At 38.4% G+C, this 15,215-nt stretch overlaps 1 protein-coding gene across 1 annotated transcript in view; it reads right to left on the bottom strand.

Moving 5' to 3' along the window:
• Positions 1 to 4,615: 4,615 nt before the first annotated feature.
• Positions 4,616 to 15,215, bottom strand: part of MYOM1 (myomesin 1) — a 124,683-nt gene continuing 114,083 nt past the window's right edge. Inside the window, exons 34-38 of the mRNA XM_012725755.1 lie at positions 12,180 to 12,343; positions 10,087 to 10,123; positions 9,825 to 9,847; positions 8,211 to 8,266; positions 4,616 to 5,389 (exon numbers count right to left, since the gene is read on the bottom strand). Of these exons, the coding sequence (XP_012581209.1) occupies positions 5,096 to 5,389; positions 8,211 to 8,266; positions 9,825 to 9,847; positions 10,087 to 10,123; positions 12,180 to 12,343 (574 nt within the window). The 3' untranslated portion in view covers positions 4,616 to 5,095. The remainder of the gene's footprint in view (positions 5,390 to 8,210; positions 8,267 to 9,824; positions 9,848 to 10,086; positions 10,124 to 12,179; positions 12,344 to 15,215) is intronic.

The following is a 15,215-nucleotide window of genomic DNA, read 5'->3' as shown; positions in this document are numbered from 1 at the left end:
CATTGTGTGTGTGTGTGTGTGTGTATGATATGTGATATTCTTGATCCAATCATCTAGTTTTGGGCATTTGGGTTGTTTTCAGGATTTACCTATTTTAAGTAGTGCTGCAATAAACATAAGACTGCATGTATCTTTTTGAATTAATGTTTTTGTGCCCTTTGTAGACACAAATAGATAAATCCTTGCCAACATTTGTTGTTGTCAGTTTTTTTGTGCCTTTCTTACTGGTGTGAGGTGGTACCTCATTGTGGTTTTGAATTGCATTTTTCTGATTATGAGGGATCTTGAACATTTTTTCATATGCCTTTTGGCTATTTGCAATTCCTCTTTGGATAAGTATATTTTAAGTTCTTATGCCCATTTCTTGACTGGTTTATTTGTTTGGTTTTTGTTGATTCCAGTGAGCTCTTTGTATATCTTTGTGATTAGTCCCTTGTCAGTTGTATGGATGGCAAAGGTTTCTCTTTTTCTTGGTTAATTTCTGTTGCTGTGCAGTTTTTCATTTTGGTATAGTCTCATATGTTTATCTTTTCCTTCATTTTCTTTGCTTTGGGTGAAGAATCTTCAAATATGCTGTTGAGATATATATTTTGTAGTGCTTTACCTATTTTTTCTTCTATATATTTTATGGTTTCAGGTCTTACGCCCAAATCTTTTATCCATTTTGAGTTGATTTTCATGCATGGTGTGAGGTAGTGGTCTAATTATATTTTTTTGTTTATGTTAGTCCAGTTTTCCCAGCACCATTTGTTAAACTGTCTTTGCTCCATTGCATATTCTTTGCTCCTTTGTCAAAGGTTAATTGTCCATATAGGTGTGGGTTTATTTCTGGGTTTTCTATTCGGTTCCATTGGTCTGTATATCTGTTTTTATTCCAGTATCACACTGTTTTAATTATTATGGCTTTGTAGTTTGTAGATTGAAGTTTGGAAGTGTGACATCTCCATTTTCCTTTGTTTTTATTAGTTGAGCTTTGGCTGTTCTTGGTTTTCTGTGGTTCCATATGAATTTCATCAGTGTTTGTTCTATTTCTTTGAAAAATGTCATTGATATTTTTATGGGAATAGCCTTGAAATTGTAAATTGTTTTTGGTAGGATGGCCATTTTTTAAAAATAATAGTTAATTTTCACATCATTTTGTGCATTTTTTTTTATCTCAGTTGTAATCCCTGTGGGCTTCCCATCACCAAATCACCCATGTGCCATCACCATAGTCCAGTACATTTCCCTGCCCCCACTGCTTCTGATCCCATTCCCCACTCCACCCCCATAAAATGTCTCTGGCATATAGCTGTTCATTATTATTTTTTCGCCTGGTCCGTTATACTGCTATGAGTGAAACCAGGATGGTCATTTTAATAATGTTAATTCTTCCAATCCATGAGCAGGGGATAGTTTTCCAAATTTCTTGTGACTTCTATTTCTTTTAATAGTGTTTTATAATTTTCTTTGTATGGGACCTTCACATCTTTTGTTAGGTTTATTCCCAAGTATTTGATTTTTTTGGTTTCAGTTTTAAAAAGAATGATTTCTTCCTCTTCAGATTGATTGTGTATGAAAGCTACTGATTTTTGTGTGTTGATTTTGTATCCTGCTACTTTGCTGAACTGGTTGATTATTTTCAGTAATTCTTCTATGGAGTTTCTAGGGTTCTCTCTCTATATATTTAATCTACATATTCTTTGACTTTGGGTTAGTCTCCTGGTCCCTGAAAGAAGATCCTTCTTTCTCATGTCTCAGCAGTGGGCACCAGAAGCATCTTTTTTTCCAGCCTTACAACTAGCCCTGTGGCAGTAAAGTGGGTGACTTTTGTGTGATATCCTGACAGCACTAGTGACTCTTTAGGCTGAAGGCTCATTCCTACGGGCTATGGCCTTTGTTGTTTTCGAGAAAGAAAGAGTGAGACCAGAGAAACATAAGACCAGGGAGGGAAACACGGCTTTTTTAATTCCTGCAAAGCACAATGTATTTTATTCAGTTTTAAGTGAAACTTCATTATACAGCATTCTCTCCCTTTTTCAGAATACAGATTTTTGTCCTGAAATGGAGCTGGCAGGTCCTATCTCTGTATTTTAAACTTTAGGGCCTATGTTTCTGTGTGAGCTTTGTAACAACTATTGTGCTTTTATCCCTTCTTGTTACCATAACTACAGTAAAGTATGTCAAAACATTGTATGAAAAATCACTTAGATGTTAGTAACTATGTGAGCTAAGTAATTTTGGAAACTTTCATGTAAATTTTAGAAATTGAGATGTCGATGTATATATATGAGTTGATTCTTCAGGAGGATTTTAAATCATCTAAAATTTTTCTTATCTCATTTCATTTCTAAATCCCTGAGAAAGAGATCAACATGCAACTGTCTGAATATATGACGTGATGGTTGTTGTGTTTCAAGCTTATAATCTGCCATAATATCTGTGTATTTTATCTAAATGTGTTGCTGTAGATAAGGGAAGCAGGCAACAGAGTAGAACATAACAAACACTTTTGAGCCTAGGTCAGTTTTACTATATGTCATTTTTTTCAGTTGATAGCAATCGATACTGAGAAGTAACCAGAACATACAGCTTATACTAATAACAACACAAAGTTAGTTTGTACCACATATACCACAAAGAAGCAGGAAGTGATCTGTTTACTGCCAAAACAGTTTGGAGCATTCCTGACTCTATGCATGGGAGTACGAGATTTTATTACAAAATCTGTAAAATATTTGCTGACCTAATGTAAATTTCTTAATACACTATGAAGATGGAAAGATTTTTGTTTTGTTTATTAAAACTTATGTTTTTTTTTAAATAAAATCAGAGTTCCCAGCAGTTTAATTTGTACTTTCTCTTTTATTTGTTCCATGAATTCAATCTCAGTAATCATGTAGACATGGTTGATTTCTAGTCATCTATATTGCCTCCTCTTGCTGTTAGGGCTCTTTGTGGCTGATAGCTTTTGAAAGCAATCATTTCTTTTATTGCAGAGCTTTCATAAAATCATAATTTTACCATGGTAACTCCCCACACTCCATCTCTTTCTGTCTCTCCATTTCAGAGGTGCAACCATCTACCCCATTGCTCAAGCCTGCAGGAGAGTAGACAGCCCTTCTAAGAGATATTGTGCCTATTTTACCTCTATCTCTCATCTCAGCACCTCTATCACAAACACACTGAGAGTCTGCTGCGTGTTCTAGTCCTGGTTAGCACCAGACTTCCGGAGACTGGAGGCCCACAAGTGTTCTCAATAGCAGCACCTACATCTATTCCCCGGAAGCATATTTCATGGGGTTGACATTGCAGCCAATACTGGTGCAGGCCAGCATTAGCTCCAGGGAAGCTTGCTGTGGGTATAAGGCTGGACCCGAATGCCTCTGGCAGAGGTACCTCAGGTGAGAGAAGATCAAAAATGAGAGAAATGTACTTTTGGTTGCTCGTGGTATTACCAGTCCTGTCATATCCCATTCTTTGCTGATGTAAATTTCAATTTGATACCATTTGTTTTTGTAACTAATTTAACATTTTTTGCAGCAAAGATCTTCTGGTGGTGTCTTTCAGCTTCAGTTGAACAGATAACGTCTTTGTCTTACCTAAATTTTTGAATAATATTTTCAGTAGGTGCAGAGTACTTCTTTGAGATTCTGCCTGAACACATATTCCAACACTGGGGATTCTGCTGCTAGCTTTTAGAAGTGGTGCATTTGGGGTTCTTTGCAGCATTTTAGGAACATATCACCTGTATAGTTCTTTGGAGAGATCTGCCCTTTTCCCTCTGTTTGGCTCCCTCGTAGATGTCTGGGCCCCCTGGTCCAGAAGGACCCCTCTTGCTGAGAGAAGGTGCACTTCAGACTTCTCAAGGTCTTCTGCAGACTCCACTGGACCCTCAAAAGACTCATCTACTTGTCATCTCTGATAGTGAGAGCATAGCGTCTTGCTCTTGCTTCATGTTTAATGTCATAGCTGTAACATGGGGTACTTGGTTGGACAAAGAATTGGCAGCAGTCAGATAAAAGGCAATCTCTAGTCCTAAACTTTGCCAAGACAATGTGTAGATGCCCTTTCTAACTATACAGGGAGTCTGTTGACTCATCCCTGACCCCTAGTAGGAGAAAGGAGGAGGGCAACTTTCACTCTTACTATTTTCCTCCATGGGTATGTGAATGTGTACGCTCTGGTTGTAGGGTAAAAGTGAGGAAGGATAAAAATTCCTGAAGGCAGAATATTGATTCTGAAAGCTCTGTAAGGAAGGACAGGTATCCATGCTGGCAGTGCTCTTCACTTCCTTCTTGGTTTGAGCTCTTAGTTACCAGTTGTGGCACTGGTCACCGCACATTCTCTTATCCTCAATGGACATAGTATATTCACTTACTTTGAATATCTTAACAATGGATCAATTTGATTGTAGAGTAGGGCTTCAGGTGAACGGGGCCAGCAATTTCAAACCTCTGAACAACAGTCAACATGGGATGACTTAGTTGATCATGTTGAAAATACTACCTTCACCCAAAGGAGTTAAATCAGAAGATGTGACACAGAAGTGACGAGAAAGAGAAGAAGAAGCCACCCATTGAGAAGTCAAACAGAAGAAACATAGCTGGGGAAGAGTAGAGGAGTGTGACTGTTTATTAATACGGACAGGTTCCACTTCACAAGACTACCACCAACAGGCACTTCACTATCAAAACAGCATGAGGCATACTGTTGGCTAAACAACTTGTCTCTGACTTGACAGGCTGCAAGTATAGTCACAGTCTATGTTGCTTACTGGCAAAAGTCTTGCCAAATCCAAACTGCGCCACAACACATTCATTTACCCTCTGAACATCATCCCCTGTCCCTCTAGCTCAGTTCTGGTCTTTTCCTTAACATTGTTTCCTAATAGCTGTGCTAGCAATGGTTTTCTTAACACATAAATTATAAATAAACAAAAAAATGAATATATCATTAGTTGGTACTTTTTTATATGAATAAAAGATTTGACAATTTCCATCCCCCACTCCATAAGCACAAAAACAGGGAGTAGGAAACCTGAGGATTTCTTAACCCTTAATCCAAATCCTTTGCACACAGACCACTCCTCACACACACTCCTAGCACAATCCTCTCACTTGGACATCGTTTTGGCTTTCTGGGGTTCTGAGGTGGCCTTCCTCGCTTCTTCCTCTGGGATGAACACGCTCACCGTGAAGTCGCTTATCTCTGAGCCGTACTTATTCTTCACAACCAGTCCGTATTTGCCAGAGTCGGAGGTGCTTACGCAGCTGATGGTGAAGTATGCGGTTTTGCTGGCCTCGAATGTGAGGCTGCAGTGGTCATCTGGGACCAGGGGCTTCTCGTTCTTCATCCAGGAGACCTCTGGAGTCGGGTCGCCCCACACGTTGCAAGTGAGATTAAGTGCCTGCGGAACAGGTTTTATGAAAAAGAAGGAAATAAATCAGCCATAACACCAGCTTCAAGATTTCCTCCAGGAGTTGGCATGATCAGAGGGAGGATGAATATAATTTTATATCCTAGTTCAGGTGTAAAATTGTTCTGTTTGGATGCCTATGGGGGTTACAGTTCAAAATCAAACATGAGTAGCTTTCTTTATGTCCTCTGCTTTCTGGCATCATTATTTATCATCAAAACCATATGAAGGAGATTGTGTTGAAGTCCCATTGCTACTCTTGTTTTTATAAACACATAGATGCCTTTTGCTCTAATGTGGCATTTTGGATTCTTAGTAGAGACACCTCATTGTCATAATTACCACTTGCTCACTTTTGCATCTCATCTGCTTGCAGAGCCCAAAAGCAGAAACTTAACAGTTGCTTCAGATAATGTGACAAATTTTCAAATTTTATCTTTCACCTTTTATTTCTCACCCAAATAACACCTGACCTGTCATAGTTGTAAAAGACCCCTATCAAGATGTGTTTCTATTTCCTAACATTTTATTATGTTCCCAGCTGGATAGAAATCTCTTATTCTAAAAGAGCAATGTTTAGGCCTATGACTTTAGATTCATTAGCAGTTGCAAGAAGCAATAGAGATCCTTATCTTTACCCTGCTTCTCCTAGTTAACATTGTATAAACTGCAGTCTAATGTTGCAATCAGTACACTGTCAATGGCATGTCCATTGATATTCTTTAACTTCCCCAACCTCACCTGTGCCCATCTGTGTGTACGTTTAGTTCTGGTTCAGTCTATGTCCCCATTTGTGTATCCTCCATCTCAGTGAATACATAGAACATTTCCACCTGCCCCCTAGGTATCACTCAGCAGCCCTCTTATCATCACCCCCACTTCCCACCTCCCACCCCCAACCCCCATTCCTAACTCTTGACACCCATATATCTTTTTTCCATTTCTAATTATTTTTTAAATTTTAGAAACATAGAAATAGCAGCACATAATCCATAATGTCTCAGGATTGCCTTTTTTACTCAGTATAATTCTTTGCAGATTCATCTAAGTTACTGCATTTCTCAACCATTTGTCTCAAAGGGAGAAGGAAGATGATTAAACCAGGGGATAAAGGGGACAGTGGCATAGATTTTCAGGACAGATTTGGACTGTCAGCAGTGAACTTAATGTAGTATTTACAAGTTATTCTCAATGAAACACCTAAAACAAATATAGTATTATAATGCAACGCTACTTCAATAAAGAGAAGTTTGTCCCATTTATTGCTGGATGTACAGTTATCTGCAACATAACAATGTTTCTGTCAAAAATAGACTGCTTATACAATAATGCCCTTTTGAGAATTCAGAACAACTCCATAGTAAAATAGCTAGTTTTAAAGGTGTGTTGTGATATTTTGTAGGAGTTTTAATTTGCATTTTCCAGATGGCCAATGATGTTGAATTTACTTCACATTTTAAATTCCATTCTTGCATTTTTTTCTTACTGAAATCCACATATTATAAAGGGGAATAATAGGTCTCACAATACACAGAGGAAAGGTTATCTTTCTAAATAGCTTTCTACATACAGCATGTTACGTGATCATTTGTTGCCTTTTCTGTAAGTAAGAGCAGCTTAAGAAATTTGATTTTTGTCCCTATGATTAATTAGCATTTCTTACTGAATTATTCTTCAAATCCACTGAAGCAAACAAAAATATGAGTGAGCTCTTGTCATAAGCTTATCCAAAGTGACCAGGTATGATTTTTTGGAAACTGTGATTACTTGTGTTAACTGTTAAAAGTCAAGCTACCAAATTGTTAACAGAGCCAAAAATCACACAAAAGTATTATCCATACTTGATATCTGATGTATAAGTAGCCAAACTTAATATCTGATGTATAAGTAACCAATATTATCCATACTTAATATCTGATGTATAAATAACCAATACATATATTTTCTCCCTTAAATCTCACTATGAAGCAGTAAGTTGAATTTGAATCTTGTTAAGTGAGGAAAAGGGAAAACACAATTTAAAAACAAAAGCAAACATACAAGATTGAGCTTAAAATCAACTGTGGTCATTATTTCCCACCCAGAAAAGAGAAACAGTCGAATGAAACATGATCAGGCCAAAGTACTCCCATACATCTTGCTTTATCACCTTAGTTTCAACCACCTATCATATGTTTTTGTTGCCCTTTTAGAGGTAGGAAAAGATTTTGTTTCACTGCAGATGCTCCCCGTGACTGGGATATTAAACTTATTTTAATGAAATATAGGGATGAAGAAAATGAATCTAAGTTAGAAACTGTGTTCATGACTTTTCAGAGACTTTGGTAAAATGAGGAAACACCAGTTTAAAAACAAAAGAAAAAATGAGTTTTCGACAGAAGTAGAGTCTACCAAAATTCATGGAATAGCATATTTCCCTTCAGAGATATAGTATTTAATAGGACAGCCCATTCAACTCAGTCTTACAGGTTGTTCCTTTCTTCAGTTATATCTGTGATACAGTTTTCACTGCATATTTGCCGCATCTTAAGATTTTAAAGGGTAACTCTGGAAGGATACTAATTGGTTGACATATGCCCACATCAGCAAACATGTATCCTCATACTAGACTTACAAAATATTAAGATGATTGAACAACTGGAAACATTTTAAACCATGGACTTGGCAATTTTCAAGTCAATTATGAACAGTCATGCCATAAGGTGAAGAGTTTGGTAAGTATCTTAAAAGAAGGAGCAAAGTCTTGGGCACTGAAATCCATTTCCAGTGGCAGAAATGAAGTTGGGGGGAAGAATAGTTACTCTATGCTTACCTTGCCCTCCTGGATGGTGACCACGTCAGGGAGACCACCCAACACCCGGGCACGATCTGTAAGCATAGGCATTCCTGGTTAGTCACTAAAACAATGAGAGCCACAGGTCACATTCACCAAACCACAATTATACCTTTCTTCAATATGTAAAATTAAGACATTTCAAGCATTCAGGTATCTATATTTCTACCTAAAATATCAGCTTGAGATTGCTTTATCATATCTTACCTGCTCCCTTATTTTCAGCCTTGACCTTGCTGCAGCTCTGCTCAAGGGTGGCAGAGCAGACATCTATGGATGCCTCCAGGCCCAGCTTGCCCTCTTGTATGGGCTTCCCCATGAACAGGGAAGGTTTCACAGCCAGAGGCTATCTTCCAGGGAGATCTGGAGGGCTATGCAGGTGTGGGCTTTCTTTGAGGCCTTCCCTAGAGATCGTCCCTTTCTCATGTAGTTTGGTGGTTTCAATTAAGTGTTGGGGACTTACAACAATTTAAAAACACAGAACTAGAAGGGCTTTAAGCTCTCTTCCAGCTCTAAGCTGCTTTGATCAGCAATCTCAGGAAAGATTTCAGGAACTAGAGGAAAGGTTGGACTCTTCAGCCCACAACAGATTTAAAGAGCCTGGAGAGCCAGCAGCTGCTGTGGACACAAGCTGTGTTTGTGAGCAAGGAGTGCATGTCTGTCCCATGCCTGTGCTCTGAGATGCTCCTAACCATGCCCCTGGTGCTAGCTTCTGACCCCTGTACTGTGCTAGCTACAGTCTCCAAACCAGGATGGGACTGGGAGTGGGCAAGCTGATAGCAGATGGCAGGGATATGAGGAGAAGGAGGAAGGTGGGAGAAAAGCAGTGCAGGTCAAAGCTGAAAACCCCGTCCAGAAACCTCTGAGTCATTTCCTACTCCTCTTGCTAGTTCCCTTACTTTCCAGTTTAGACAGACTCTACAATTGTAACCCTATACAATTTCCAAAGTTGGCATCCCACACTGAGAAGGAATGTTGATTATTGTGATGGATTAGCTCGTGACCCTTGGATCCTGTAAGACTGAGTTCTTCCAGGTCATTATGTGTGACACTCGACAGAAGTTAGCAGCAAGCATACTTCTGGGTACAGAGATGTGAGAGTCAGATGCTTGTGCATTCAGGCGAGGTGCAGTGAAACAAAGGAAAGGTCTTCTGATTTGGCATCTACTCTACAGGAGCTCTAGGGAATATGTGGGAAAACTTGTCAGGGTACCAGTGTCAGTCACTTACCTGATGTCAAATTTACAAAGTTTCCTATTTTTTCTTTAATGTATATTAATCTTTCTGATAACATTGTGCCTGCTGCAACTGGTTAATCACCTATTGTGTGATATCTCATCAATATATTTCTCAAGAGGTCTGGGTAGGAGCTCAAGGCAAGAGTTGGGTGACATTCTTATAATGAGATCTGACATCTTCTTTTCATAAACATTCTTACTTAAGAGACTAAATATAAACATGTAGAGCACTTAATATTAGCCAAAAATAAAGGAAGGAAGGAAAAAACTTTTACTCTCCTCCATCCAATTCTAAACACAATAGCAAAATCAAAGTAAATTTCAGAAGTATGCCCAGAGTGCATGGTTTACTCACTTTTCTCAGCAATGGCAGCTTGTCTGCAGTTGAGACAAACAAATAGACACACAAAGAAAGAAGAATTTTGTTTTAGTGACACTTTATAATAGCTAATGCTGACCGCATCTCATTGCCTTAGAGCCATTTTGTTCTTCTACGAAACAATGGAATGTGCTTATACTATTCAGTAATGGTCAAAATAAAAGACCCTCCAGATAACAGATTGGGGAGCAGCCAGATTAACACATATAAAGACACTTTCTAGGAAAAAGGGACTTACTTTAATCTCTCAAATTCAGCAAAGGCTTCATCATATGCTTCAAGAAGAAAGACAAAGAAAAGTTAAGGTTTTTTTACCCAGAATTGCCATAATGTGATTAAAAAATCACAGTGTCAACGTGACTAGCCCAGACACAGCTAAACTGACTTTGTCCTGTGTGTTCACTTTGTAACTTGATGGATTAACAAGAGATGTAAATACTTTCTAGGTAGAAAATATGAAATAGTGTATTCAGAAGATTTCTACTCAGTGAGAGGCCTTTATCCCTTCACATAGGTAAAGATGAGCTCCTCTACAGATAAAATGGGAACAAAGGTCTGTTTCAAACAAAAGTCAGTTGTCTAATAAGCATCTGGCATCAGAAAAGTTTTTCTCTTAATTAGTCACTCCGCATGTCAGGGCCTCCTAGTCAGACGGTTACATGTTATGTTGTCTGCCTCATTTATTTGTGTGAAAGAGCATGAGATACTGTAATTACAGTTTGTACCAATGCTTGCCTGAAGCAATGCTTCTATGCCCTACTGGAGATGAGATAAAAGACAGACAAGGAATTAAGAATTATAGAGTTCTAATTTCTTCCTTGGAGCTGGCAGAATCAAGTCACTTTGAAGACTTCTCTGAAAAGGCAGCTTTTAAAATCCTTCTCACGTTGTCTTTAAGCCAAGTAGGTGGTTTAGGGATCATATTTTAAGTCTAGAAAATACTTATACAAGTTTGCCAACCTGCTTTTATAAATGGAGAAAATAAGCATAAATCAAGCTTAAAGACCAGTTAGACCAGAGGAGGCTCCAGTTCCCTCACAGTTCTTTTCATATCACCACACAGAGAAAGAGGCGGGCATTGTCCAGGCCACACAGGGAAAGAGTCAATCTGTATTCGGTGGCAGCTGCAGTACTTGTGAGACAACCCAGAATATGAGATGGGAAGTTAAATAAGCTCTGTCGGCCAAAAATGATTTTTAAAAATGTTTAAATTTATCTACCACTTCTTACTTTCCTTTTTTCTATTGCATCCAAAGTGTTTTATGGACTGCAAAGTATTTATCACTGTAGAATGTGTTTTGTCTCTTGGGGGTAGCCACTCCCAATCCCTGCAGAGATCCTTCAGCTAGTCTTTCCAGTTATGGAGGGTGGGTGGAGTGGGGGGTGTGGGGGGGGCAGTGCAAAACAACTCATGGCAGCTGCTTTCTAAGTTAGGAATTTACTTTCTGAGGATTAAAAACACTAGGAGTTATGCCCTATTTAGATTGCATTTTAATATACAAGAAGGTAGGAAAATCAATCCGCTGTCTCCTTTAGTCACTTCATAGGCACTATTTTATTTCTTGAGGAAAGAATAGATAAAGGAAGGCTCTGATATTGGGAGAGGGAGAAATGGTGCCATTTTTTTTTCACTTTTTATTTGTTTATGCATCTTTCACCTAAAACATTTAATACCTTTACATCATCATTTGTCTATGTTCTGAGATGGACAACCCTTGTCTGAATTGCTTATTAGCTTCTGTTTCCTTTTTTTCCCCAAACCTCTTATTCTCTCAGTAGATGAACAAGGAATCTGAGAGTCATAGGATGCAACTTTCCCAACTTCTTTCTGTTCTCCTTGTTTGATTTTGATTATTCATATTTATTCCCTTCTAGTTTCCGAAGAAAAGGTATACCTGCTTCCTCCCAAAGCCAACAAAAACCTCTCCAATCTTCCATTCTTCAGGACTTTGCTACATTAATGATTCCTTGCTTCACATCTTCAGTTCTTCCAAATCAACTGACTTCATGGCCTACCTGAACATGCTCAAATTTCAATCACCACAAAGTGATTCTTTTTCAGAGCTTGTTCTTGTTCAAGTGATTGTAAATACAGCTGTCTTTCTTTGTAAACATCTTGTAAGAGCCATGCTTTCTTTCCATGCTTTATGGTCTCCACTTTACTCGTCACTGAATTATTGCTTTATCATCACAGCTGAGTTTAAGCAACTTTTATCAATATCTTTCATCATCTTTCAATAGCCAAATGTTGTGACCTCTTCCTACTCTTCACACTTTCTCAAAGTCCACTCCATCCACAATTAAATTCTGATCTGCAGAATATCCACTTACCTTGTCCAGAAAGATCCACTGTTTTCAGGTGTCCAGTTTTGCCATCAAAGAGCTCCATTACATATTTCCCTTTGTCATTTGGAGTGGGTTCATTGATCTGCAGCCAGATCTGCTCCCCAGTGACCCCACTCTTAACTCTGTCTGTGTACTTAATAGCAGTCCCACTGTTGGAGCCAAAGAGATTTTTGTTAGCTTTTGCTTTCATCCAGTGTTGGCCTTTACTTTATCTCTTATGGAGGGTCTTACCATAAAAGTTTTATAGACTTTCAAATAACAGGAAATCCATATGTGTTATTCTGCTTCAGACAAATCATGAACCTTGAAGCAGAGACCTTGGATTTCAAGGCCTGGAGTAGAGGGTGGCAAAGGCTCTGACAATCTTTTTTTTTTTTTTTAAAGGTTATTTATTTGTGCATACAGAACTGGGGTACAGGCCAGAGGCTCAGGGGCAGCGAGAGGTTTCACCATAGACAGAGGCAGATCAACGAAGTACACTGCTGAGGGGGGAGCAGCGGGCGGGTGAGGAGAGGTCTGCCACGCCATGTGGTCACCTCCGGGGCAGGCGGGAATTGAACTCATGCGGAAGGGGCTTTAGCTTCTTAGTGCTGTGCTTCAACCCGCTGCGCCACCAGGGAGGGCCAAGGCTCTGACAATCTTAATTACACTTAGTTCTTACTGGCAGTCTGGGATCTAGGGCAGACAGCAACACCAATACCACTGTTGTATTAATTATATTTGGCTTTCCTTGGACTTATTTGTAGGATTAAGGAAATCTTTAAAGTGAAGCCCTCAGTGTACATATTGTGTTACTGCATATTTCATGCAGTTGGTCTATGTCTATAAATCAATCAGATTTAATGAGCTAGTCAAAAACAGAGTTAAGAAGGCTCATCTGTCGCTGACATCTATGGACATACATGACATCACAGAGCTATTTCTCCCAGATGGAAATGTGCGCTTGGAAGTAAGGCTAACAGATGAAAAGCAGAGTTGTTGCCAAAACGAACACAGGCACCTTCTCTGTCCCTGGCCGTGAGTTTCTCAGTATCCCATGGAAGTGATGAGCAGACCCATGGGAGGGATCCTTTACAAGAGTATAATCCTGAATAGAGTCCTGATTACAAAACAAAGGACCATCTAAAATTGTTACTGTTATAGATAAAGTAAAAGAAAGGTAAAGTAGATGTCCCTTCAGTGATAGTCAGAGGAACTTTATGAAGAGTTTGTAAACGTGTTAGAAAAGAGATAAACTATTATAACCATTAGGCATAGAGAAAAGACTGGAAGGAAATACCCCAAATATTCCTACAGTGGCTAAGAAAACATGATATCATAATATAAATTTTCTAATTTGTAAAATCATATTATTAATATATTTCCAAAACAAATATGCATAAGTTTACAACTATAACAAACAAAAAGAACTTAGAAAAACAGAAAAAAAATCTTCAGCAAAAATCTTTCAAAGTCCAAATATTCAATATTTTCTTACAAATACATTCTATAAAAGACACTAGAAATTAAAATATTATAAGATGTAAACTGAAGGAATTCATCTCTATCCAAAGACTTTAGCCTGAGTAATACATTTGTCTTAGACTGTTAGAAAGACAGATAGTTTTGTACTTTGTCATAATAAATCCATTTAAATTCTTTTAATCTCTGGCTAACATGCATGCTACTGCCTTATATTCATAAAGCACTTCATGGTTTACAAAGCACCATAGACTTTATTCTCTTATTGATGCATAGTGTTATCAGATACAGTAGGTGTTATATTGCTCCTATTTTATATGAGAGAAACATGAGATTGAAAAAATTGAACTTCCTGAATATCCAAGGGAAGGTAGGAGCAAAATCAAAATTAAAACTCATTTCAGGGGTTTTCCCTAGTATGCTACATGCCTACCAGAGGCAGAGAAGACCTTCCTGATACCTGAATGATTCTCAGGCACTGAATACACTAAACACTCAGTAGGCTGATTAGACTAAGTAATGTAAGAAGTTTATGCCTTGCTGATGTTAGTTTTTTGAAACTCAATGTTCTCATCGTTTTTGAAAAAGTAATTCTTTAGAGATAATGTAAAGCTTTTTGATTGATGATTCAATTAATTTATCTTCTCTTATTCTTCAGAAAGATATATTACAATGTCCTAGATGTCACAGAGGAATTTCCTAGAATTTAATCTATTTTAACTTATAATTGCTTTCCTAAAATGTGTTCTGGAAGAAACAGAACAAAGAAAATGAAATCTTAAGCATTGTACAATGGAATTTTACTTCTTTTTTTTTTCTTTCAATACTCAGGAAATTAATAATAATGATGATGATGAAAACACAGTTCTATACAAAAGTAAAGCTGCTTTGGGGCCTGCCTGGTGGCTCAAGGGGTTACACAGCACTTGAAGCTTTTTGCAGCACCAGTTTGATTCCTGGCCTGTGAGGGAGGTGACCCACAGGGCCCAGCACACCTCTCCTGTTTTGCTCACTGCTCCCCTCAGCAGTGTATTTTAGTCCATCTGCCCGTTCTGTTCCCCACTCTGTCTCTGGTGAATCCTCTCATCGCCCCTGTGCCTCTGGCCTGTACCCTACATCTTGTGTGCATAAATGAATAAATCTTTTTTTTTTTAAAGTAAAGTTGCTTTAAAGAAAACCACATATCACTGCTTGGTGAAATTCACTTCTGGTTAAATGTTCAATTTAGGCTTTTAATGCAAAACATAGGGCTACTGCCAAGGTGCCTGGGCTCAGTCCTCCACCAACCACTTAGCTGTGTGAGCTCAGGCAAGGTACCACCCTGAGTCTGTCCTTCCTTATTACTAAGATACCTCTCACAGACTTGTGAGTATTAAATTAACTTATATATCTATATGGTGTCCAGGATATTGTAAATGCTCACTGAAGAGGAAATACAAAAAACATCATCATCCACCTCTTCCTGGTGATGTCACTGTGACCTACCGCTCAGTGGGGCTCATAGGAAAATGGTCTACACCCCATCAGATTTCTATGCCAGGCTGCTGTTGTCTTTCAAAT

This window comes from Condylura cristata, unplaced genomic scaffold (assembly GCF_000260355.1).
Source record: "Condylura cristata isolate star-nosed mole 26May11 unplaced genomic scaffold, ConCri1.0 scaffold00016, whole genome shotgun sequence".
In the NCBI taxonomy this organism is placed as follows: domain Eukaryota; kingdom Metazoa; phylum Chordata; class Mammalia; order Eulipotyphla; family Talpidae; genus Condylura; species Condylura cristata.
The sequence above is the reverse complement of the archived record's forward strand: the minus strand, read 5'-3'. Positions and strand labels throughout refer to the sequence as shown.